The 26269-nt window shown below is 43.2% G+C and overlaps 2 protein-coding genes across 3 annotated transcripts; both read left to right on the forward strand.

Annotated features, from left to right (window-relative positions):
* The first annotated feature begins 1832 nt into the window (after positions 1–1832).
* Positions 1833–8173, forward strand: GJB5 (gap junction protein beta 5). 2 transcript variants are annotated; one of them, XM_074305067.1, is made up of 3 exons: positions 1833–2013; positions 5725–5860; positions 6449–8173. In XM_074305067.1, the coding sequence occupies exon 3, from the start codon at positions 6473–6475 to the stop codon at positions 7259–7261; it is 789 nt and encodes a 262-aa protein (XP_074161168.1). In that variant the 5' UTR covers positions 1833–2013; positions 5725–5860; positions 6449–6472; the 3' UTR covers positions 7262–8173. The 2 variants fall into 2 exon arrangements, with proteins under 2 accessions (XP_074161168.1, XP_074161167.1); XM_074305066.1 differs by lacking the exon at positions 5725–5860 and having other exon boundaries at positions 1834–2013.
* A 154-nt stretch (positions 8174–8327) lies between these two features.
* Positions 8328–13944, forward strand: GJB4 (gap junction protein beta 4). The gene is made up of 2 exons (XM_074305065.1): positions 8328–9784; positions 11564–13944. Exon 2 carries the CDS (start codon positions 11616–11618, stop codon positions 12411–12413), a length of 798 nt encoding a protein of 265 aa, XP_074161166.1. The 5' UTR covers positions 8328–9784; positions 11564–11615; the 3' UTR covers positions 12414–13944.
* The last annotated feature ends 12325 nt before the right edge of the window (positions 13945–26269 follow it).

A 26269-nucleotide genomic window follows, 5' to 3' on the forward strand; every position in this document is an offset into this window, starting at 1 on the left:
TATTGTGACTCTGGCCGAATTTTCACTGGCTATGCCTTATGCCTGGGATTCTCTCCCTTCTCATTTCTGCTTTCTGGCTTAACTTGATTCCTTTAAGTATTAGCTAAAATCCTACTTTCTATAAAAGCATTTTCCTCTCTCTTATTTATGCCTTCTCTCTGTTGATTCTTCCAACTTACCCTGCATATAGCTTGTTTGTTCATAGTTATTGTGTGATGTTTCCGCTTAGATTTGAACTCCTTGAGAGCTGGAGCCATCATTTAAAATGTATTTGTATCCCTAGTGCTTAGCATAGTGTCTAGCATATAATAGATGCTTAATAAATGTTCATTGATTGACAATAAATAAACACCCCCTTAGCTTCCTGTTCTTTTTGCCATTACAAAAATTAAAAAAAAGCTGCTACAAATAGTTTTGCATACGACTCCTTTTACTTTGATCACTTTGGGTTATAAACAGTAATGGTATCACTGGACCAAAAAGCATGTCTCCTAGTAACTTTGGGAGAATATTTCCAAATAGAATGACTGTATCAATACACAGTTCCACCAACAGGGGATTAGTGAACTTCTTGTCCTTCACCCTCTCCAACATGTGTCATTTGCCCTTTTTGTCAGCTTTGCCAGTCAGATGATTGCAAGATGCAATCTCATTGTCAGAATTCTCTGAAGAATCATTGACAATGAAAGATATGCCTCAGTTCTTTTTTTGTTTGTTTGTTTGGTTTGGGGGGGGTTGTTTGTTTTTTATTTACCAGATATATGCATGGGTAATTTTTCAGCATTGACAATTGCAAAACCTTTTGTTCCAATTTTTCCCCTCCTTCCTCCCACTCCCTCTCCCAGATGTATGCCTCAGTTCTAGAGAAGGTCAAATAATGTCCCATTTTTCAAAAAAAGAAAGAGAGTAGCATCTGCAAACTATAGAACTGTAAATTAGATTTCTGCTCCTAGGAAAATTCCAAGATTCTAATATTATTAAAGGGAGGGTTAGTGAACAACCAGGGAGGAAAAAAGCAATGACCTGAAAACATATCAGGAATTATCAAGAATAAATCACACCACACTAATTTTATTTTTTTTATTGGATTTGTGATTGTGGGGGGGAGGGGGGAGAGAGAGATGGGAAAGGAAGAATAGAAAATTCCTGCCATCTAGTTCTGTAATTCTAATCCAGACCTCTCTTCTCTTGGAATCTGCAGAAAAGAATCTCCAGCCTCACAGTACTCCCAGGCCCGATTGCCCTTCTCCCCAAATCTAGCTAGTACTCCCAAGCTCTCTTCCCATGCCCAGATCTCAGATTATCCATGGTACCCAGGACTCAAATTTAGACAACAGCCACTAGAACTCAACACAATCCTCCGGGTATGATTTGATCCTAGAAGATGACAATGACACTGTCATTTCCCCCATTCCAGACACTGTCCCTCTTATACTGCAGATCAAGATAAAAGCAAAGTGTTAGGGTTTTTGTTTTGTTTTTTTTTGCCTGCCAAGTTCCATTTTTGACTCCTATTACCTTTGCTGTCCACTAAGACCCTCATATCTTTTTTCCCTTGAGCTATCATTTATTTAGCGCAGGGCAGAGAAGAATATCTGATTGTTCCACTTCCAGCTCTAAGCTCCTTCCCCAACTACCACCCTCCATCCCCTAGTTTTGAAACCTGACAGGCAGCATCGACCCGACTCTATGCCCCAGGCTTCTACTTGACCTCAATCATGTTCTTTTCCTAATACTTAGACAGCAGAGGTCCCAACCCCAAAAAAAGCAGGATTGCAGATTCAGGTAAGGTTAAGGCTCAGGTAAAAGTCAGCAGCCAATGGAAAGCACAGCAATCAGAAGGGCTCCACCTCTGAGACAGGAACACCCAAGCATTCTTCTCTTTCCCAGGGAAAATGATTTCTCCTGAACTGGAGATGAGTTTAAGCCGTGTTTTCTTTGGCCAGCTGTGGGGAAAGCAGCCCCTTCAGGATCCCTGGTGAAGGAGGAGCCAGCGGCAGGCCAGCCCACCAGGTAAGTCAGCCCCCTGTCCCTCTAGCTCCTGGGTCCTCAGCCCTCCAGGCGCCAGGTGTGAGCTCTCTGGGCAGCCAGAAAATTGAGAATTTCAGGGACCGCTTGAAAGGACAGAGATGAGAAGGAGATCACCTAGTTTAAGACCAACCTGATCCCTGGGGAAATGGGTCCTAAGGCTCCTGTTCTGGTTCACCTAGAGTCAGGAGTCCTGTGAGAGTCAGGCAAATGACACCATCTCTGTGGAGCATCTCCAAGTCCAAAGGGGCTGTGGATGAAGCCCCCACTGGAATATACACTCCATCACCCCCTCCCCAAAATCCGCAAGGCCCAGCCCCCGAGGAGAGGACGAGTAGAGACGTGAGGGACCTCCTCCATGGCAGCTGGAATCCAGATGCCAGAGCTGGGTGGGACCCGTTCTGCTGGCTCAGCCTGGGCCTGCCCGGTGCAACCTCTTGCCCAATGTAGGCTGCACACTGTTTTTCTCCAGGAAGCTGAACTTCACTGAGCTGGGAACCCTGCAGGCATGGGAGGGACCAGGGAGGAGAGGGGAGCCTCCCTCGTGCTCCCTAAGGAACCCATAAGAAGTTTCCTGTCTCTTGGCTTCCCCCTTTCTGCCCAAACCCTTTAAACAGAACTAAACTAGCAGAACTTGGGGTAGAAAGCACCCCTCCTTTAATTCATAATTGTAGCTGATATTTATATAGCACTTTAAGAGTTGCAAAAAAAAAAAAAAAAAAAAAAAAAGCTTTACATATTTGATCCTCATAGCACTTCTAGGAAGTAGGTAGATCTATTAACATCCCTATTTTACAGATGAGGAAACTGAGGTTCATCAAGTGACAAATATTTTAAATCATTTTTCCAGATTCACTCAGGTAGTAAAAAGTCTGAGGGAGGATTCAAACTCAGTTCTTCCTAGGAAAGCCCCACATCTACTCCCACCTAACCTTCAAATCAAAAATTGACCCTGAAGACAGTTCTTAACTGAGCTGATGCTCCAACCTAGGAGATAAACAATTCAGAATGTTCAGTCCCACCTGTCACCTCTGCTCCTTCGCTCAGACAATCCAAGAAGGCTTCCTGGAAGAAAGGACCTCACACACAATTAATTCAATTCAGTTTAGTAAACATCTATTTAGTAGCCTTGGACTCTGCTCTGGAGAAAGTATAAAGTTTAGAAAAGATTTGTTTACTGACCCTCCCCACTCAAAGAGATTATATTTTAGGGTGGGCGTGGATAATAATAACTGACACTTACATAGTTCAGTAAAGTTTACAAAGCACTTTATTTTCTCCTTGGAACCTCCCAAGAGACAGCTAATTAAACTCTCTTTTCAATAGCCGAAGAAACAGTCTCACAAAGGCCGAGATCAGCTTAGGGACTCGGCTAATAAGTGTCAGAGTCAATATTTGAACCCATGTTTTCCTGACTCTGAGCCCAGAGCTCTCGTGCTACACAAGAGTAAATGAGGACAGGGCTGGGACAGGATTTCAAGCTGAAGAGTTTAAAATACAGTCAGGACCTTTTTATTTTACAAATGAGAAAACTCATGAAAATGAGGATTTAAATGAGGAAAAGCAGCATAGTGGAGTGGAAAGAACATGGCATTTCAATTCAGTGAACATTTATGAAGTATCTACAATGTGCAAAGCGCTGTATTGGGATACTAACAAGTAATTCAGTGGATAAAGTACACTTTAGACTGAAAAAGACCGGAGTTCAATCCATCTTCAAACACTTACTAGCTGTGTCATCATAGGCAAGTCATTTAACTTCTGTCTGCCTCAGTTTCTTCATCTGTAAAATGAGCTGGAGAAGGAAATGGTGAACCACTCTATTGTCTTTGCCAAGAAAATCCCGAATGGGGCCATGGAGAGTCAGACAGGACTGAAAAATGACTGAATGGGAATAACCTCCCACAGCTGATTCATGGATTAAATGAGACGATATTTGCAAAGCTCCTTGCATATTTAAAAGTGATATATAAATTGTAGCCTTTATAATTACAAAAACCAAAAAATGTAGCTCCTACCCTTAGAAAGTTTATAATTTACTGAGAAAGGCTGCAACTCTCTCACACAGGTAATATATAATTTCAAGAGACAGTTAACACTAACTGGAAGAACCAAGATGGGCAGCACATGAACTGTGTTTTGAAGGAAGCTGGGGATTCCACCAGACAGAAAAGAGGAAGTGCATTCCAGACATTTAGGCAAACAAATCTAGTCCAGTCCAGCTCTGAAGCTGAGTGTCCGTGTTGTCCTGTCTGAGCTTCCCACCTGTAAAATGGGTTAATGATACCTTCCTGCTTATCCTTCCACTCCTGCATGGGTTGTTGCGAGGCAAGTGCTTTGTAAACCTTGAAGGGCTGCATAAATGGCTGTCATTATTTCACAGTCTGCCCAGGTTCCTCAGGAATGTGAACTCTTAATTGGAAACTCTTTTCATCAATATATCATCCTGCTGGCACTTAGGACTGTTCTTATTCAGTCCTTTCAGTCATACCCAATTCTCAGTGATCCCAATTGAGGATTTTTTTGGGGGGAGAGACTGATTTACCATTTCCTCCTCCAGCTCATTTTACAAATGAGGAAACTGAGGCATACAGAGGTTAAATGACTTGCCTATGGTAGTGTTTGAAAGTGAACTTGAACTTGGGACGATGAGGTCCAGTGCTCTATCCACTTCCACATCTAACCTTCCTTGTGGATAATAATTTTTTTTACATTTTTTATTAATTTTATAATTATAACTTTTTTTTGACAGTACATATGCATGGGTAATTTTTTACATTATCCCTTGCACTCACTTCTATTCCGAATTTTCCCTCCTTCCCTCCATCCCTTCCCCTAGATGGCAGGCAGTCTTATACATGTTAGATATGTTATAGTATATCCTAGATACAATATATGTGCACAGAACCGAATTTCTTGTTGCACAGGAAGAATTAGATTCTGAAGGTAAAAATAACATGGGAAAAAAAACAAAAATGCTCACAGTTTACACTCATTTCCCAGTGTTCCTTCTCTGGGTGTAGCTGATTCTGTTCATCATTGATCAATTGGAACTGAATTAGATCTTCTCTTTGTTGAAGATATCCACTTCCATCAGAATACAGTGGATAATAATAATAACAATTTCCTTCTATGTAGCAATTTGGGATTTATAAAGATTTGTGATTTGCCTCACCTTCTGAGATAGGTAGTACAACTTTCCATTTTTCAGACGAGGAAACTGAGGTTGAGGAGAGAGATACCTAGTGAGTTTTCTATCCTTATTGGAAAAGAAATATCATTATTAGACCTTAGAAGTCATTTAGTCCAACCCCTTCATTTTACACAGGAGGAAACTGAGGCCCAGAGAGGGTAATCATCCAAGGAGTAAATGGCAGAGTCATCGTCCTCTTGACTTTAAATCCCAATCTCTTTCTATATCATATTACTGCCAATAGACTTTGTTAGAACCTTGTCTGTACCTAGTGCCTGACCCTGGACTGCACTATGTAATGAAAAGAGCAGTCTGAGCCAGAACAAGCTTCTCCATGTAATGGGCAGGTATGTTTCACTTTACGCAATAGGTAAGTTTCTTAATAGTGTTTTGGATTTTTATAAACAGTTATTGTAAAAGCAATAAAATTAATCACTTGAAGAAATCATATAGTAATTATTTTAAAGTAAACAATCATGTTGTCCCCTATTTCTTTTTACCAGAATTCTCAGCATCAGGGCTTGCTGTATTTAAATATGGTCTACCTGGATGGGGCAACCCCTCCTCCCTTCCCTGGGATCTTGTCCAAGGGAAATGACTCTGGTAGAGTTGGCAGCACTCAGCCCGGAATCTAATAAGGTACTAATAGCTTCCATTAATTTGGGGCTTCAAATGTGTCTAATTGGTTTAGAACTCGGGTCTTTTCAAATTTAGGTCCAGCACTCTGTGCATTATAGGGCCACCATCAGTCAGTAAATCCCAGCTGCTGAAAGTCAAAAGTATTGTGAGCGGTCCAAGTGTTCTTTCTACTGCATGTGACTAGCTACCCCCAGCAAATTAAAAAACAAAAATTCAGTGTGTGGAGAAAAATTTGACCTGAATTTTTGCCACAACCCAGATACTTATCCATTGGATGACCTGAATAAATCATTTAAACTCTTAAAAAATAATGGGGGGGCGGGGAGGACTTCAAAGTTAAAAGGCACTTTCGTTATAACTACCCAGTGAAGCAAGCAATAGGAATATATTATTATCCCCATTTTACAGATGAGGAAGCCGAGGCTCAAAGGGAGTAAATGTTGTAGTCAGGTCTCCTGACTCCCGGTCCTCCACTGAGCTGCCGTTCTCTGCCCCTTTGGGGGGGGGGGGAGAAATCCCTCAAGCCCCTAGCCTGGAAAGCCACCCCCGTTTTGACTCAACCCCAGATTTCCTCTTGTTCCCCTGCAGCAGCCGCCGAGTTTCTGAGGGACGATGAACTGGGGAGTCTTCGAGGGACTGTTGAGCGGCGTCAACAAGTACTCCACAGCTTTCGGCCGCATCTGGCTCTCTCTGGTCTTCATTTTCCGCGTGCTGGTCTACCTGGTGACCGCTGAGAAGGTGTGGAGTGATGACCACAAGGACTTCGACTGCAACACGCGCCAGCCGGGCTGCTCCAACGTCTGCTACGACCACTTCTTCCCCGTCTCCCACGTCCGGCTGTGGGCCCTGCAGCTCATCCTGGTCACATGCCCCTCGCTGCTAGTGGTCATGCACGTGGCCTACCGGGAGGCCCGGGAGCGGAGACACCTGGAAAAGGTGGGCGAGGGCGGCGGGCGCCTCTACCCAGACCCGGGCAAGAAGCGCGGAGGGCTCTGGTGGACTTATGCCTGCAGTTTGGTCTTCAAGGCTGCGGTGGACTCAGCTTTCCTCTACGTGTTCTACCGCTTCTACCGGAACTACATGCTCCCGCGGGTGGTCCTCTGCAGCGAGGACCCCTGCCCCCACACCGTGGACTGCTTCATCTCCAAGCCCACGGAGAAGAACATTTTCACGCTTTTTATGGTGACTACCGCCATCGTCTGTATCTTGCTCAACTTGGTAGAACTGGGTTACCTGGTCAGCAAGAGATGCTGGGAATGCCGCGGGGCCGGGAGGAGGGAAAGCAAGAAGGACTTACTGTCCGGGGGTGACCTCATCTTCCTGGGCACAGACGCCACGCCAGCCCTTCTGCCCTTTCCTTCTGACTCCCCCCGGGACCAGGTGAAGAAAACCCTGGTTTAGAGAAGTGTCTGGTGGCCACCCTGCAGCACCGGGCGCAAAATCAGAAGGGCAGACCCAGGACCAGACTGGTGTACAGCCGAGATGCCCCCGTTGGGGGCCGAGACCCTCCCTGGTTCATCGGGTTCTAGAAATGCAGCACCCGGGTCTCTCCCGCAAAAGGAGGCATCAGATGGGGGGAGGATGGGTGAACTGGGCAATGGTGGCGTTCCCTCAGGAAGTCCTTCGTGGGAGTCAAGCCTCCATCCTCACTGCCCCGCGGCTAACCCATGGAGTTACAGCCTAAGAAAAATGGAGCAGTTGGGCCTATCTTGTCTGCCATTATGCCATTATGATACGGCACCATCAAGAGCTCTCCCAGCTTTCCCGAGGAACAGAGTCCCACCGAGGCTCCCGCAGCTTGTTCCCAGAACGGGGAAGTTCCCGTCACACTCCAGCTGGAGCCAATCCCTTCCGCCTCCCAAAATTCCTTCTCTTCAGCAGAGCGCAGATGTCTCTGGCCCTGCCCTCCCCACCCCCAAGCTTCCCCGGTCCCAACGACAGTTAGTGCTCTGTCCGACCCCACGGGTGCTGGCTGTTCTAGTGAATCATTGAATATATCGGGGCCGGAAGAGACCAGAAAGATAAAGGAGCCCAGCCCAAGTCTATAACGCTTCTCCTCTCCTCCCCCCACCCCTACATCAACCCCACATATGTTCATAAGCCGGATTAGGAGACATATTGGGAAGATGGACCCCCTCAGAGCTGCGGTGCCCAAGATTCCTAGTTTCTCTGTTTCCTTGTGATGAGCTCTCTGATTGTTCTCTTTGCTAATAAATTTTAATTGAATTTCAAATTCTAAAGGGGGAAACGCCTTAAAATTGTTCACATGTAATTGATAAAAATAAAATTAAAATTAAATGTTAAAAAATAAAATACTGCTTGATAGCTGGTTGAACTGATCCAGTGAGATGTGTTTGAAGGGAAAGGACGAAGCAGTAGGTTGATTTGGAGAAATGAGGCATGAAAGAGCATAAGCAAACGCTATCTTGAGTTAGTTCCCTGGAAGAAAAGGAAGACAGAACCAGAATCTGGAAGTTACAAGTTCCCACAAAATTCCAGAACTTGAGAGTCAGGAGACTCTTTAGAGACCACCTGGTCTAAGCCCCTCATTTTAGGGATAAAAAAAATGAGGCACAGAGCCAAAAAGGAACTTGACCAAGGTCACTCAAAAGTTATCATGAGAATCAAGACAATCCAGGTCTTTTGATCTCAAATCAAAAGTTCATTTCCGCTGGACTTTGTAATCTTCCTCTTGCAGCCTGAAACCCTTCCCTGAATCTTCCAGAACTGACTGAGAGGAGAGCCTTCTCCAATCTCTTTCCACTACCATGACTGCTCACTCCCCTCACCTTGCTTAACCCACCAAGAGAGAAGTGGATCTTCAAATGCAGTTCAGGAAACAAAAAGGAAAGGGAAAAATATTCATCATTGTGCTGAGGGATCCACCTTTGGGACTCCAGGGGACTCTTGTCTCCTCAGAGGATACACTAGACTAAACCTGGCCTAATTCTCCTGTGAAGAACCCTCAGAACCACCATCTTGACTGTGAGAGAAATACTCTATATTCTGTCTAGTGACTTTTTCGCTGTTACCCTTATAGCCTAAACAACACAGGGAGGATTTGAACCCAGGTCTCTAGACTCCAGAGTTGTGCTCTTTCCTCTCTACCACATCTGCCACTTTTGAATGCATATTTTCAGTGACTAAAATACAACCCCATTAGCCAAGTTCCAACCCATCCCCAGTTCCCAAATTCCCCTCAGCAAGGAAAACCTGTGGGAAAAAAATTCCCCATACAGACAGGAACAATTATAATACAGCATTTCTCATATAAGTATTGTTTTTGGCACTTTCCACGTGGCAGAGTAACAAAAGTGTTAATCACCCTTTAGGGTGGAAGAGGAGGAAACCAAGACTCTGATTTGCCTGAAGTCACTAGGGCTAATACACATGGGAATTTAGATGAGGGAAAGTTCTAAACAGATGAATAATCCAAGAAAACGGGGGCCATTGGAATGCAGACTCCAGGCAGTGAACTTGTTGAATTGATTTGAATTCCCTTTCCTGGCAGAGGCACTTCCCTGCCCTGGGGGCCAAGGCAGAAACTGAAGTTAACAGAAACTGATAGACAGAAAAGTACCCGGGTGCCCCGAGAGGCCCATCGCATTGGAAAGTCCCCGCCCCTACCTGCCTACCTGACAGCCCTGGGAGCGGGAGCGGAGCGGCAAAACCCCAGTGTTTGCTCTGTCTCAGTGCCCATATTGCCTGCCCATCCACCCACTGCCCCAACAAGGTGCCTTGGCTCATTGGTCCCGGCTGCTCCGCCCAGCAGGTGATGTGCCTGAGTGGGACAAAAGCTCAAGGGAGGCCCTTAGGCAGACACTGGAGACCTCAGGGGTGGTTCTCACTCCAGCTGCAGTTCCAGGTTTGGGCTCCGGCTCTTCAGAAAATGGGCCAGAGGACAGCTTGTTGGGTCCGGAACAGGTGAGACAGCCTAACGTGGGGAAGGCAGAGACCAGGGTGGGGACAGGACGGGGGGAAAAGGGAACTACTCAAAAGCAAGGGCAATAGAGGGATGGGGACAGGAACAGAGGGAGAGGATCTGGACCAGAGTGAACAAAATAAAAGCTGTGCAGAACTTGAGTTTGGAGCACCGGAGATCTGGGAGATACTTGGCAAAGCTTAGCCCATTTAGAGAGCAAAGGGAAGTGGGTCTTGGCCATTCCCCAAACATGTCTCCCATCCTTGGAGCAGAGCTCATCTCGGTACATGCATTCAGCTCTCTCAGTTCACTCCTTCCCCATTCTCTAAGAATTGTAGGGATGGGATGAGAACAAAAGACAGCTGTGATTTCAGAACAAGGAATCAGAATGTGGATCTGGGACCTGGACAGAAATTCTTTCCGAGGCAATGAGCAAACCTGGCCAGATCCATCAAAGTATTTAGCAGAGGAACAATCTTTAAAGTAATCTAGTCTAATCCACCCGATTTATACTAGAAGAAATTACAAATCTAGAGGGGTGGGGTGGTTTGCCCCAAGGCCAATCACACCAGGAAGAAAGAACTAGGCACTAGGGAAGATCTTGAAAAAACAGATAAATAAAATAATATCTCAAGAATGGCTCCACCACGGCAGCAATTCCAGAATCTAGTTCCCCAGCCCAGAAGCACTGCTGTTATTCAGCTGTATTCGACTTTTTGTAACCCCATTTGGGTTACTTTTAAGATACTTTAGTGATTTGCCATTTCTTTCTCCAGCTCATTTTACAGATGAAGAAACTAGGCAAATGGAGTTAAGTGACCTTCTCAAGGTCACACAGCTAGTGTCCAAGGCTAATTTGAACTTAGGCCTTCCTGACTTCAGACCCAGTATTCTGTCTGCTGTGCCACTTCATTGTCTAGAAAATAAAAAGGAATAGAGTCATAGAAAATCCAGAAGACCTTTTCCTTGGTCTGGGATACACTAGGGGAGTGTTGAGAGTGGGAAAGAAAGCAGTTTATTTTCTTTTTTCATGTTCTTTGGGTCATATAGATGCTCTTAATTGTTTTGTAAAACCCTTGGGCACTGTGGTGAGGCTGATAGATCCCCCTCATAATCATGAAGTAGTTGTTTTAAATTTGGAATTTAAGGAAATATTTAATTTCATTTAAAGACTGGCAGAAAATAAAGATGTCATTTCCTATCCAAGTTTCTGAGCCCCTGGATGTCTATTCATTGACCCTTTAGAGGAAGTCTATAGGCCCCAAGTTAAGAACTCTTGGACCAAAGTGAGTCTGTGTGCCTATAGACCTCACAAGACAGACAATGATATGGGAATTAATCACTGGGGATGGGGGGGGGAGACATTAAGGGAGCAAGAATTGATTATAAACATGTAATAAATACCCACTATATACCAGATACTGTGCTAAATGCTGGGAATACAAATATGAAAAAGAGATTTTGCCCTCAAGGAACTTACAATCTAACAAAAAAAAAAAAAAAATAATGCACAATAAAGGAAGCTGAAAGGAAAAAGAGAGGAGGAAGGAGGAATTTTCATAATCATAAAGGAGGTTAAAGGTACCTGAAATTTCCATGCCTTTGCTCAGCCCCAAGCAGGAAACATATCACAAAACATATTCCTACTGTCTTTCTTTTTCAGTTGGGTAGGCTAAAAAACTGAGATATGACCTATTTTTATTAGCTCTGCACTTGAATTATCCAGGATATCTTGCTAATTAGGAGTAGATGGGACTAAAATGTGGCTCCTTGCACATTAGGTGATTCAAGGGACAAGCATCTCCTGCAGCCCGTGTCGGGGACTTGGACAACATGAACTGGGCATTCCTCCAGGGCCTCCTGAGTGGGGTCAACAAGTATTCAACCATTCTCGGCCGAGTCTGGCTGTCAGTGGTACTGATATTTCGAGTGCTGGTCTACGTAGTCGCAGCAGAGGAAGTGTGGGATGATGACCACAAAGATTTTGACTGCAATACCCGACAGCCGGGCTGCGCCAACGTCTGCTACGACCACATCTTCCCCATCTCCCACGTCCGCCTTTGGGCCCTGCAGCTCATCCTGGTCACTTGCCCCTCGCTGCTTGTGGTCATGCACATAGCCTATCGGGAGGAGCGGGAGCGGAGGCACCGGCTAAAGCACGGCCCCCAGGCCAGACCCCTCTATGGAAACCCAGGAAAGAAGCGGGGAGGTCTCTGGTGGACCTACCTACTGAGCCTGATATTTAAGGCTGGCGTGGATGCAGGATTTCTGTACATCTTTCATCGCCTCTATCAGAATTATGACATGCCCCGTGTGGTCCACTGCTCTGTGGACCCCTGCCCCAATGTGGTGGATTGCTTCATCTCCCGGCCCACGGAGAAAAAGGTCTTTTCCTATTTCATGGTTGCCACAGCTGTGATCTGCATCCTGCTTAATCTGGGGGAGGTGTCCTATCTGATCTGCAAGAGATGTCAAGAGGTCCTAGGTCCACAGAACTCCAATCATCGGAAGCATCGAAGGCGTGGCCACAGTGGCCCCTTGGGGTCCCTGCAGGATGCTTGTCCCCCTTATGCTCCCTCCCAGGCTTTGCAACAAAATGACCCCACCAGGGAGATCACATTGCCTTGTTAAAGGCTCTGAAAAGACAAGATAGTCATTGAAAAGTCCTGGTTCTGGAGTTAGAAGAACTGACTTCTATGACTTCTCTAGTCCTAAATGTTGTCATCTGTATAAGGAAATTCAGATTGGACTAGATGATGTGATAGTGATAGCAATACAAGTATCATGGTGGGGAGGGATGGGTGGATGAGCCATTACTCCTCTCCTTCTAATCAGTTTGGCCAGTCCCCTCACTTGAGTAAATATGATCTTAAGTGAGCAGCAGACCCCTTGGAAGAGTAGGTGGGGTGAAGACAAACCCACCAGCAGCAACAGAGCCCATCCCTGGAAGGGATCAAAGCTAAATAACTAAAAATGTCAGCTTCCTTCCCCTTAGGAACTCTCCCCTCCATATGCCCCATGGGAGAAGTTAGTGGAGGGAATGTGGAAAGGATGTCACCATGAGGTGGTGAAGACTTACTCAGGAGCTGGGCTGGGACCTCGAGTGTATGTACACCCATAAAGGGAAAGGATTCTGAATAAAAGCATTTTATTGAGTACTTGACAAATAGCTCTTGCCTAGGAAACCAAGTCAATAATACTTAAAGTAATTCACCCTATCCCCTAGGGGGTAAACTCCTGGAGATATGGGATAGATGAAGGAGAGAAAGCAAGATAGAGATTACTTCCTACAATTAAAGTTGTCCACTTCTGCAAGGGGCTACCTTGGGAAGCAATGGATTCTTCCACAAATACTCACTGGCTATCTTAAGCAAAGACTGGATTGGGAACTGCTTGCTGGGTCACTTTGGAGAAGATTACCTCTGAGGTCTTTCCAGATCTGAGCTTTCTGGAAAGAAATGTCCCTTGTCTACTTCTTTGGAGTCTGAATGATCTCATGAGCCAAAAAGGGCCAAGTCGATCTTCCTCTTTGGACCCAGGTGTGCCCCTTTCAGCTAGCAAAGGACAGAGAAGGTGGAGGAGATCCCATCAGCTAAGGGACAGGTCCCAAATGGCTTCCTAGGCTTTGTCCAGAGATAGTTTAAAGAGGAGAAAATCTGGGAGAGACCAGCAGACAGACACCCATGCCCACAACCCTTCCCTCTGCCTAGCTCACTACCCATCACAGGCTGGGACTTGCCTCCCTGTAGGTGACTCAGCCTTGAGGATGGAAAGGGACACTTGGGGAGAGACAGTGTTGGAATGACAGGGAAAGAGAGGGAGAGAAGCAGGTCACATCCTGAGATCAGAGAACTACAATTCCACTATCATTTGTTATTTGCTTGTTTTCTTGGGGTATGAAGAGAGATAACAAGAAAAGTGGAATAAGGATACAGTTCTCAAAAGAAAAAATGAGAACAGAAGGAATCCTGAACAAACTGGACAGCTTTGAAAGTTGTATATTGTATTTGTTACATAATTTTTTTAAAGCAACCTCTACATAATAGAAATAAGTGTTTTGTGTACATTCTTCTTCCATTTTACAATATATGTGAAAATATTCATTTTATTCGTTTTTTGTTAAATCAAAATTATTTAAAAATAAAATGGAGATTATTTAAAAGATACAGTTCTTTTTTTGTCCAAAAACAGTTGTACTAAGATGGGATAGAGGGAGAAAGAAATGGAAGGGAAAGGCAATTGGGGGAACAGATCAGTGGCCTCAGAAAGTTGATTTGCTCAGAGTTGAGCTTTTTATACTCCAAACAATTGGTTTTGGTGGGCCCTGGCCCAAGAAACCCTTCATGGACAAAATCACAGAGTTGGAAAGACCTCAGGATATCTAGTCCAATTCACATCTAAAAAGGAATTCTCCCTATTATCCCCAACAAATGGTCATCCAGCTTATATGATAGAGAACCTACTACCTCATTCCATTTAACAAAGCTCTAATGTTTTTCCCTTGAAATTTCTTTGAATCTTTACCACCACCATCCCTTTATCCAATGATTAAAACAATATCAGCAACTCATTTATAAAACTTTACAATTTATAAAAGTCAGTCATTTGAAACAACTGGCAAAGCAGGTAGCACAAATAAGTAGTACTATCCCATTTTATATATGTTGAAACTGAGATTCTAAAAATCCTAGTGACATGCCCATGGACATACCTAGGGAGAGAGTCATTGGGCCTCTCGTTAAAGAAGGGAGTGACATTCCCCATCATATCCTTTTTCTCCCACTTGAGAAGCTGGGGAATGCTCCACTAGAACCTTGAGCTCATTTCCTATTCACCTTATGGATCAGTAAAGATGGTTATTTGGACAAATCCGAGAGAGGGAGAGGGAGAAAGGGAGAGGAGAAGGGGAAGGGGAGGAGGAGGGGAGAGGGAGAGGGAGAGAGAGAATTTTTTAAAAAGAAAGAAAGCGGGGACAGGGATCTGTAAAGCCAATCATTCTGACAATATGTGTCATGCTACACTACCAAGGACCCCACTTTTGCAAAGGAATGGCAGGAGTAATTCCTCTGATCTTTTCTCAATGTTTTGTCACTTGCAAACTTCCTTTTTCTTTGTATTATGTCCATTTCTGTCCATTTACAATGCTGTTGTCATCTATAGTTTTCTTCGATTTTCCTGCATCCAGTTCACATAAATTTTCCATGCTTCTCTGATCCACCATATTCATTACATGTTTCTTTTAAGTTCATGGGAACTTTCCAAAGGATATCTGCCCCTTTTGAGTGAAGCACAAAGCTTAGCTATTCCCTTTCTGGACCAAACTGAGCCCTTCTACCCAAGAGTGCCCTGGGGAAGGACAAGAACCCTGCCTAGTCCCTTCATTCTGCCTGAAAATATCTTCAGGAATCCCAGGATCCGAAATGGTCAGGTAGACCCAGGCTCTCCATCCCAGGCCACAGTGATGGAGCCTCAGAGCTGGAAACACTGGATTTGTGAGTGACCTTCCTCCCCCATACAGCTGCAGATGGCTGAATCAGACAGCTGCCCCAATTTCACACCCACTGATTACAAGTATACCCACCCCCAGATGACTTCTTCAATCAGGCTTCCTGCAGAAGGCACACCTGAGCCCCTGCAGAGGGTGTGGCCAGTGCTGACTTATCCCCAGTTGTGCTGGGACGAGGCTGAAAAGTGAGTGCTCATTTATGTAGGGACGGACAAACACTAGTCTTGGTCATTTGAGCATGGAAAAAGAAGTCACTGAATGAACTGTCCCTGATTATTCTTAATAGGCTTCCTGGAGGAGAAGGAACATTCCTCTAAAGACTCTAGAACTACAGACCCAGAAGGGCTGACTTAAGCTTGGATTGGATTTCCACCCCTTCCCTTCTAAGATTGGTCCTTTGTGGGTTGCCAGCAGTAGCTCCACCTCCTTAAGATGAGGGGAATTGGGGTAAAGTCAGGGATATGAAATAAGCCAAACTTTAGTTGGGGGGAGGGGGACAGTCAATCAAACCACCTAATTTTCTTTCTCATTTTCCCAGGTAATCAGTCCAAGGTCCCACAGCTAGTAAGCGTCAAGTGTCTGAAGCCATATTTGAACTCAGGTCTTGCTTACTCCAGTGCTGGGGCTCTGCTCACTGCACCATCTAACTGCCTTGTGATTTCCTTTCTAAAGAAAACACAAATAACTTTGGACCACCCTCTCCTCTGCCTGGTCCATATACTACCTCCCTCCATCCCTGTGCTGCCAAAATTTGGGTGGGAGAACTTCCTGGCCACTATCCGAGTACTTCCTACCTGCACACGTTCACCATCACCCCTTACTCTTTTTGTTGCTTCTCCTTCATATTCAGAGTTCTGATTACTCTAGGAAAACAGGAGAGAGGGAGGAAAAGGAAGGTTGAGCGGATATATGAGGAGGCAGAGGGAAATACACTATTTTTGGAGTCAAAGGGCCCTCCTACCAACACAGGTTCTTCTCCTTAATCCCCACATAAACAAACTTCCCCTCTCTGGACCTCACATTCTTATTTCAAGCACTTTTTAGGCACCTACTACATTTAAGACAATTTTAGGAAATTGTGGTATATAAAAGTAATGGAATATTATCATTCTAGGGGAAATGATGAGGAGGCTAATTTCAGAAAAGCCCAAACAAATTACATAAACTGATGTTGAGTGAGGTGAGAACCAAAATTACACTGTATACAGCAACATTGTTCGATGATCATCTTTGATTGACTTAGTTCTTCTCAGCAATATAAGGCTCCAAGGCAATTCCAAAAGACTAGTGATGGAAAATGCTATCCACATACAGAAAAAGAACCATGGTATCTGAATGCAAATAGATGCTTACTATTTTCACTTTTTAAAAATTTTTCTTTCTTGTGGTTTTTCCCATTTGTTCTGATTCTTCTTTCACAACTGACTAATGTGGAGATATATTTAATATCCTTGTACACATATAGCTAATATCAGATTGCTTGCTCTCTTGAGGAAGGGGAAGGAAAAGAGAAAGTGAAGAAGAAAAAATGGAAAGCAAAATCTTATAAAAGTAAATATTGAAAACTATATTTACATGTAATTGGAAAAATAAAACATTCAAGTAAAAAAGAAAATACACTGTTAGACATTAGGGATTCAAAGCCAAAAACAAACGAAAAGAAAAATATAACCTTGCCTTATTCTATTGGGCTGATACAAATGGCAAGATAAGTACCTACAAGATTATTTGAAGGGGCCCAAACTTTATTCACTAAGGAGATTAAGTTATCTTCTGAACCTTGAAGGACAGTGTGAATTATAAAAATGAGAGGTGAAGGGATGTAGTCCAGAAAGGGCTCAGCAGCCTGTACAAAGACACCATGGCAGGAAATGGGATGTCCAGTTCCAGGGACAGCCAATCAGTAGGTCAGCTTGGCTATAACACAGTTTATAAGTGGGAGGGAGAAACAGAAAGGCTGGATAGACATTGTGAAAGGATGATGAGGGATTCCTATTTAAACCATTTAGGCAGCTGTGGATTAGGGAAGGGAGAAATTAGAAGCAGGGAGACCAATTAGAAGGCTATAGCAAGAGGCCAAATAAGAGGTGATGGAGGTCTTGAAATAGGGGGATGGTCATGTGAGAAATAGGATTACAGGATCATCCATGTAGATCTGTGAGAGACCTTCCAGGATCATCTAATCCAATTTCTTCTTGTATAGAAGAAGAAACTAAAGGCACAAGAGGCTAAATCATTTGCCTAAGGTCAGATGGATAATAATCAATAAACATTTATCAAGTACCTACTCCAAGCTAAGCACTGATGGTATAAAAAGAAGCAAAAACCAGTCCCTGCCCTCAGAGAGATTATAAGTAAAAGACAGAACCAATATTTGGAATAAGGGCCTTTGAACCCAGATGAACATCACTGTACCATGCTGCTTTTCAGCAGAAATACAGGAGAAGGTGTGGATACCTCTACAAGATGCTGAAGCTGAATGGATGACATGAGGAGCCCTTGGGGTAAAGAAGTAAAGAGAGAAAAGTGTTGAAGATACTCTAAATTTTCTAATTCAGGTCACTGAGAGGATGGGCAGAAATGAGGCAGATGGGAGGATGGCCAGGTTTCAGAAGGATAATGAGTTCCATTCTGAACAAATTGAAAAAAATGCAAAATGGAGTGTTAGACTAGATGGTCTCTAACTCAAGCTCCAAATCTCTCCTCCCCACCTCCCTACCCCCAAGGCACAGGTGGGTGAACCACTGCCCACAGTTTCATAGGTGGGACTGAGGAACTGAGAAATTGGCTATATCCATCCACCCACTTACCTGCCCAGAAGTAGAGGTTCCCACCTGGCACTCCTCTCCAGGAACCTGAGGAGAGGTCCGACAGGTGGGAGGAGGACCAAGAGAAGGAAGTGAAAGTCATTAAAGAAGAGAATATGTAGCAGGAGAGGGAGGGTGAATGCTAAGAAAGGTCAAGGAAGATGAAGACTGAGAAAAAGCCATTCCAATATAAGAATATGAGCTGACCTTTGAGTGAGCAGTTTTAGGAGAATGGTGGAGGCAGTAGCCAAAATGCTAGGGGTGGAAGGGATGATCAAGTAATGAGAATGTGAAGGTAGTGAAGTGTAGAATGGTCTTGAAGAAGGAGCTAGAAGAGATCTGAGCACCCTTCATTTGCATCAGAGAAGGAACCTCTAGGCAGAGATTAAAGGGTGTGTGAGAGAGAGAAACAGAGACAAAGACAAAGAGATAAAGACTGAGGTAAAGACAAATAGAGAAAAAGATACAGAGAGGGGAGAGAAAGAAAAAGAGACTGGGGGAGGAAGGGAAAGGGAGCAGGAAAGAGGGGGAGGAAGGGAGAGAGGAAAGGAGAGGCAGAAAGAAAGATCCAGATTGACAGAGAGGGGAGGCAGAGGGAGACAACAGACAGGAGGAGGGATGCAGAGGGAAACAACAGACAGGAGGAGGGAGGCAGGAAAGAAGAAGGGAGAGACAGAGAGAGAATAAATAAATAAAAACAGAAGGAGACAGAGAGAGAATAAATTCCAAGAGCCTGGAGAAAGGCACCAGGAAGGAACAAGGAAAAGGGCCACTTTACCTACCAAGACAGGAGTAAAGAAGAGAAAATGAGTGAAAATGTAGAGTTTTTGAAGATGAGAAAGGGGTAGCTGAGAGAGTTCCCAATAAATAAACCAAGTCTACCTAGTAAAACAGAAGAAAAGGTTACCTGCTAAGAGCAGGGAAGGGGAGGAGGGTTGGGGAGGGACAAGAAACCAGGTGTGGTGGTATAAGCCTTTAATCCCTTCTGTGGGAAAGTTAGGGCTAGTGGATGGCTTCAGCTTGAGAGTTCTGAAGAGCAGTGAATCAATCAGGTGTTTACACTAAGTCTGGCACCAATATTGTGAGCCCAGAGGATGGGGAGGGGCCACTAAGCCCCCTAAAGAAAGATAAACCAGTCCTTCTTAGAAACAGGTCAAAGCTCCCATGTTGACCAGCTGTGAGATCAGCCTGTGAGTGGCCACTATGCTTACAGACTGGAAAAGATGGGGAAGACCCAGTCACAAATGTTTTTATTTGAAAAATAATCTTATTTGAAAACAAAATAAAAGTTGGGACAGGAATGTGATTGGAGACTTGAGGAAAAGAGGAGAAAATCCAAAATCATCCCTAATGGAAATAGGATTGAGAGTCTATCAAAGATAAATAAAAGAATCACCTACATAGGTGTGGACACAGCTGTAATGGTCCCAGTCAACATAGTTTTGTGACTTTTAGCAGAAATCAATGGCTTCCTTGGGCATCAAAGAATGGTAGAAAATGACCCAAGATTAAGAAACAGCAAATGAGCAGACCAAGGGACATGAGGGTCAATGTCATGTTGAATTGTTTGACTATGGGTCAAAATTATGAAGGGAAAGAAATGAGACAAATCCTGAGAACTGAGAAAACAGAGAGATAAACAAGTGGAGGTCACTCTGAGAAAGAAAAGCAGGTTTAGGAGGAGTGAGACAGTGGGAGAGGCAGTAGTAGAAGGGCAGGAAATTACCATCAAAGAGAATATCACAGCTCTAGATCATGAAGGTGGAACAGTTTTGAGTGATAATGAGGCCCAAAAGTGTGTCCACCCTTGTAGGTAGCTGAAGTAGAGCAAGGACAGATCTCGAAGAAGTTTAGCAAGATGATGAATTGGGATGCCATTGCATCAGAAGGGCCTTCCTGTATAGCATATAGGTTCCTACAAAATAGGGATTGTTTAATCCTACTGCCTAGCACCGTGTATGGCACATAGAAAATGTGCTTAAGATATGCTTGTTGATTGCTTATTTGTTGGAGGGATCATCTACAAGGATTTTAAAGTCACCTAGAATTAATTGGACTGTAACAGCAGGACACAAGTGCAAGGTACTCAAGGATGAAAGACAATGATTTGTTGATCTATTTAACTATTGGATCAAGTATGAAGGAGAAAAGGTGAGGTCAGAAGAGAACTGATGAGCAAGGACAAAACAGAAAAGAATGAGGAAATAAAAGCCAGAATTAAGGATTAAGAGATGTGAGGCAGTGAGAGAAAGGGAAGGACCAGCGATTTTTATCAGAGAAAGGGTTTTTAAAATTCTAGATAATGATGATGAAACAATTTCAGGTAATAATGACACATAAGATGTAATCACTCCTGTAGGTGGCTGAAGAAAAGTAGAAACAGATTGTGGCTGCTGAGGAGGCTGGTGAACCAGGAATCAAGGGTCTTTATTGCCAACATGACTTTTGAAATAACCAAATATGTAGGCAAGAATTGGGGTGGGGTAGAAGATTATAATCCTGGCACTGAATTCATTGAGAATTACAGTGATTTGAGTGCCAATAGATCATAGGATCTGGCCACAGTGATAAAGTTGGGATGATCAGATAGCATGAATGTCAAGAAATTAAGTTAAAATCCTGGTTATGCCGTGTACTACCTACATGACTCTGGGCAAGTCCTTAACCTTACAATTCCTGGACCTCAGTTTCCTCAGGTGTAAAAAATAAGGAGATTTGGCTAGATGACTTCTGAGGCTCTCTCCAGACCTACAACCATCTATCTGATAGTGACTGACAACCAGGTAGTGCATGGGGAACAAAATTTTGCCAGTATCCCAGGGCAGAGAAAAAAGAAGAAATAACCAACCGTCAACATAGAGACAATGACAAGGAATGAAGGTCCTTCAGGTGAGAGAAAGCCAGGTTTTTCTGAGAGCCAAAAATTAGGAGGGATGTCGGAGTAAAAGATGTAAGATGAGGAGGAAAACTGAGGGGTCCTAAAGAAACCAAAATTCTAGATGAGGGCTGAGTTAATGGGGTTTGGGAGGTAATCTGGGGTGTAGCTTTCAACCTTCAAAGACAGGCGTTCTGGATCACAGAATTAGATGATCAGGAGGAAGGGATTTACTTTCCCCAGAGTATAGGATGGGAAGGGGAGGATCACAAAGTGAGAAAGTAAACCAGGCCAGGGTTCCAATGAAAGTGCTGTTGGAAGAGGCCTCTGAAAATCAAGGGATCATGCACTGAGAGCTGAAAAGGGCCTCAGATGTTAATTAATCCAGTCTTTTCTTTTTTTACATTTTTTTTTACTCTCTTGTTTTTCCATCACCTTTATTTACAAATACATTTTTCTCCCGCTTCAGCCCAGCAAGCCATCACTTGTAACAAAAAAGGAAAAAAATTGGTGGAGCAGGAAATTTAATAAAACTAAGCAACCCATCTAACAAGTCCAACAGAATATGAAATGTTCCCCCCTCCATGTAAAAAAAGAATGGGAGGTGGATTTTCTCATCTTTTCTTCAAAGACATGTTTCTAAACCTTTTGTGGAGGAAGGAAGGAAGGAAGGAAGGAAGGAAGGAAGGAAGGAAGGAAGGAAGGAAGGAAGGAAGGAAGGAAGGAAGGGAGGGAGGGAGGGAGGGAGGGAGGGAGGGAGGGAGGGAGGGAGGGAGGGAGGGAGGGAGGGAGGAAGGAAGGAAGGAAGGAAGGAAGGAAGGAAGGAAGGAAGGAAGGAAGGAAGGGAGGGAGGGAGGGAGGGAGGGAGGGAGGGAGGAAGGGAGGAAGGGAGGAAGGAAGAAAAGGAGGGAGGGAGGGAGGGAGGGAGGAAGGAAGGAAGGAAGGAAGGGAGGAAGGAAGGAAGGAAGGAAGGAAGGAAGGAAGGAAGGAGGGAAGGAAGGAAAGAGGGAAGGAAAGGAAGGAAGGAAGGAAGGAAGGAAGGAAGGAAGGAAGGAAGGAAGGAAGGAAGGAAGGAAGGAAGGAAGGAAGGAAGGAAGGAAGGAGGGAAGGAAGGAAAGAGGGAAGGAAGGAGGGAAGGAAGGAAAGAGGGAAGGAAAGGAAGGAAGGAAGGAAGGAAGGAAGGAAGGAAGGAAGGAAGGAAGGAAGGAAGGAAGGAAGGAAGGAAGGAAAGGAAGGAAGGAAGGAGGGAGGGAGGGAGGGAGGAAGGAAGGAAGGAAGGAGGGAGGGAGGGAGGGAGGGAGGAAGGAAGGAAGGAAGGAAGGAAAGGAAGGAAGGAAAGGAAGGAGGGAGGGAGGGAGGGAGGGAGGAAGGAAGGAAGGAAGGAAGGAAGGAAAGGAAGGAAGGAAAGGAAGGAGGGAGGGAGGGAGGGAGGGAGGAAGGAAGGAAGGAAGGAAGGAAGGAGGGAGGGAGGGAGGGAGGAAGGAAGGAAGGAAGGAAGGAAGGAAGGAAGGAAGGAAGGAAGGAAGGAAGGAAGGAAGGAAGGAAGGAAGGAAGGAAGGAAGGAAGGAAGGAAGGAAGGAAAGGAGAGAGAAAGAAGAAGAAGGAGAGAAGGAAGAAGGGAGGGGAAGAAGGAGGGGAGGAAGAAACTGAGATCTCAAGAGAGTAAGTTATTTGTCTAAGGATGCACAATAGTAAGTAGCAGAGCCAAGATTCAAATATAGATCTTCCTATTCTAAATCAATCATTCCAAAAGCAATATTATAATGCTTCCTATTATCTAGCTTCCAAATAAAGCACCAGAAAGGCAAATATAATCGGGATTGGCACATGCTCAGACAGTATCTACGCATTTGGAAGAGACTAGGTATCTGTTCAGTCATGAATATGGATAATAAACGTGCCTTGAAGAGACATTAGAGTATTTGTAAACATTCTGTAACTGGTTCTGGTTATCTGGCAACATAGAAAATGGCAGCCCTTTTCACTGGTTTCAAAGCTAGAATTGATATTCTAGCAAAAGTCAACCAATGCCTTGAACATTCTTCTTGATTCCTCTCAATTGGAAAATCTCTACTCTTAATTCTACTCTTTTCCTGATGGCAACCAATAAGAGATGATGTTATAAGGGACCCTTTCTCAAGGTCAACATTGGCCCAATGGATATGGGCCATCACATTTCTGTTTTTGTTTTAAATGAAAAAACTGGATACTCCATCCTTGTAAACTTCAAAATGTCAGAAGATGAGATGAAATCCATGGTTCCTGGATTTTAATCTGTCAGATTTTGGTATTGTCCAAAATCAATTAGGACATAATCTTGGTGGAACTATTGCTATGTGGGAACCAAATTTCAGCCCACAGTCTCCAGAGACCAAGATGGTATATAGGGAAGAATGTGTCCCTGAGATTTTTGGGGGAAATACTTGTACTTTTGAAGTTGCTATATCTAGGAAGTAAACATCTCTTGGTAAAAGCTTAATAACAAAAACAACAATAATAATCTAACATTTATAGAGTTCTGTGTTCCAAGCACTGTGTTAGATGCTTTACAATTATAATCAATGTGAGAAGATTCAATAGAAGAGGGATTCAAATCATTGTTAGTAACAGTTGGGGAACATAATCAGTGAGGACTCAAGTCAGTAACATTGGAAGAAATTCACTCCAAACTTTCACTGTCATCCTGATATCCTAAGGGGACTATGTATGACCTGACTCTGAATAACCTAAGTCTTAATCTGGCTCTCTATTCCTTGTTTCACAATTTATGGGACTGGAGAGTAGACCCTTACAATCCAAAAGATTTCCAGGTTAGAGATTTTTTTAATGGGAAAGAAGGGGTCCTAGCAGTACTAGACTTCAGACTATACTATAAAACAGTAACCATTAAAACAATTTGGTAAATAAAAACATAGAAGAGATTAAGTACACAACATACAAAAGAAAAGAAACACAGTAACCTAGTGTTTTATAGACCTAAAAACCCCAGCTACTAGACTAAAGACTCACTGTTTTTTTAAGTTCTGGGAAGCTAAAAAACAGTCAAGCAGAAATTAAATAATATAGAGACCAATATCTTACACTATATATCAAGGTTAATATTTAAATAGATACATGACATAGACATAAAGCATGACATAAGCAAATTAGAGGAACAAGAAGAAAATTATTTTAAGATACTATAGTTAGAGGAAGAGGTCATGCAAAAACAGAATAGAGAAGATAACAGAAGTAAAAATGGACCATTTTAATTATATAAAATTTAAAAATTTCTGCACAAACAAAACCAATGCATCTAAGATTAGAAAGGAAACAGTTAACTGAGGGGGAAAAATCTTTGCAGCAAGTTTCTTTAATAAAGGTCTCATATTCCAAGACAAATTTATAAGAACAAAAGCTGTTCCCTAATAAATAGATAAATGATCAAAGCATGTGCATAGAAAATTTTCAAAGAAAGAAAGCTAAGCTATCAACAAACATATGAAAAATGCTAATCACTTATAATAATGCAAATTACTAGCAATTAGAGAAATGCAAATTAAAGCATTTCTGACATTCCACCTCAGGACCATTAGATTGGCAAAGATGATTAAAAAAAAAAAAAAAAGGATGACAAAGGTTTGAAGAGCTGAGGGAAAACAAATACATTAATGCACCACTGGTGGAACTGTGAATCAATACAGCCATTCTAGAAAGCAATTTGGAATTATACCCCAAAATCCACTAAACTATGTGATTCAATAATACCACTATGAGACCTCTCCTCCATGAATATCAAAGAAAGAAGCAAAGGACTCACTTAGACATTATTAATAGAAGCTTTTTTTTCAGTAGCAAATCCCTGGAAACTAAGGGGTGTCCTTCTATTGGAGAATGACTAAACAAATTATAAGAACATCATGGAATATTATTGTGTCTTAAGAAAGAATTAAATGGATGATTTCAGAGATCATGAATGAACTGGTGCAGAATGAAGTGAGCAGGTACAGGAAAACAATGTACTATATACAATAACAAAAGCTTTTTAAAGAAAATGTGGAAAGACTTGAGGACTCTGAATGCAGAGATTACATAAACAGTTCTAGAGGACCAATGATGAAGCATGCTACTCAATTCTTGACAGAGACAGACTCAAGATGTGGAAGGAAGGAAGGAGGAAGGAAAGGAAAAAAAGTCATTGAGGTATCTTAAAAAGCACTGAAGAAACAGATGAAAGGTGAGAAAGAATCACAGATGATTAGGATAGTTTTAAAAGATACAGATTGGAGAGAGGTAGCTAGGTAGGTAGGTAGATAAGTAGGTAGGTAGTAGGTAGATAGGTAGAGAGATACACATTTAAAAAGAAAAAAGGCCACATAAAATACAATAGAGACTTGCAGTTTCACATACATTTTTTCTTTTCCACTATGTATAAACATCTTATTTGACGTTTCCTAAGTTGAGAATGAAATGTTTTTAAATAATAAGGAAACAGACCACAAAAGGAGGTAATTTTATGGGTTAATTAACGGGAGACAGAAGCTTAAGTAGTTTTGTGGACAAAAAAATATTTAAAAAGCAATGGCAGGCTGGTCTTCATTCATTCATTCTAGTTTAATATACTGTACCACCTCCATCTCAATGACCAGAGGATTTAAAAGTTCAAAACATCCAAAGCTGTCTCCTTTTGCCCCAACTTTATATGCTATCTACATACTACAGTCAAGAGCCGTGGCACATGTCAATGCAAACTCTACAAAAAGATTTACATGTAGAAACCTTAACTAGCAATTAAAATAAACTTACATGAGTACCCCAGCCCCTCATTATCACTTCCAGAACCCCAAAGAAAATAGTAGTAGCTTTTCCTTTAGACCCAATTAATGAGGGAAAGGAAAGAGGGAACCCCATTTCTCGGCGCATAGATAATCCCATGAGGTGCAGTGTCCCCTGTAAAATGAATGTACATCACAATGAGACTGGAAGAAGCAGCACTTATTAAGTCAAAGTCTCCTCTATTTCCCCTCAGTCAGAGGAGCTGTCCCCTCTTCACTCTTAAATACTGTGAGTAACTGGAAGTGTCAGAAATCAGCTGGGAAAACTTAGGTGAAAGTTGCAATATTGAGTCATAGCTTCCCAACTTTGGCCCCTGTCCCAGGTCAGGGTCAGTTTAGCCCCAAAATTCACCCTTAGGTCAGAGACTGCATCCCTAGCTTGGGGCTAAGTCTTTCCGGATGCTTTGGTTCTGATTTTCCTTTAAAGACAAGCTTTCCCTAGTTATGGTCAGGTAAGTCTGAGCTTGAAAGGATCCTGAGTCATG

This window comes from Sminthopsis crassicaudata, chromosome 3, assembly GCF_048593235.1.
Source record: "Sminthopsis crassicaudata isolate SCR6 chromosome 3, ASM4859323v1, whole genome shotgun sequence".
Classification (NCBI taxonomy): domain Eukaryota; kingdom Metazoa; phylum Chordata; class Mammalia; order Dasyuromorphia; family Dasyuridae; genus Sminthopsis; species Sminthopsis crassicaudata.

Excerpts from the sequence above, each read along its gene's own strand:
- GJB5 (XM_074305067.1), top strand. The coding sequence starts at position 6,473 with ATGAACTGGGGAGTCTTCGAGGGACTGTTGAGCGGCGTCAACAAGTAC.
- GJB4 (XM_074305065.1), top strand. The coding sequence starts at position 11,616 with ATGAACTGGGCATTCCTCCAGGGCCTCCTGAGTGGGGTCAACAAGTAT.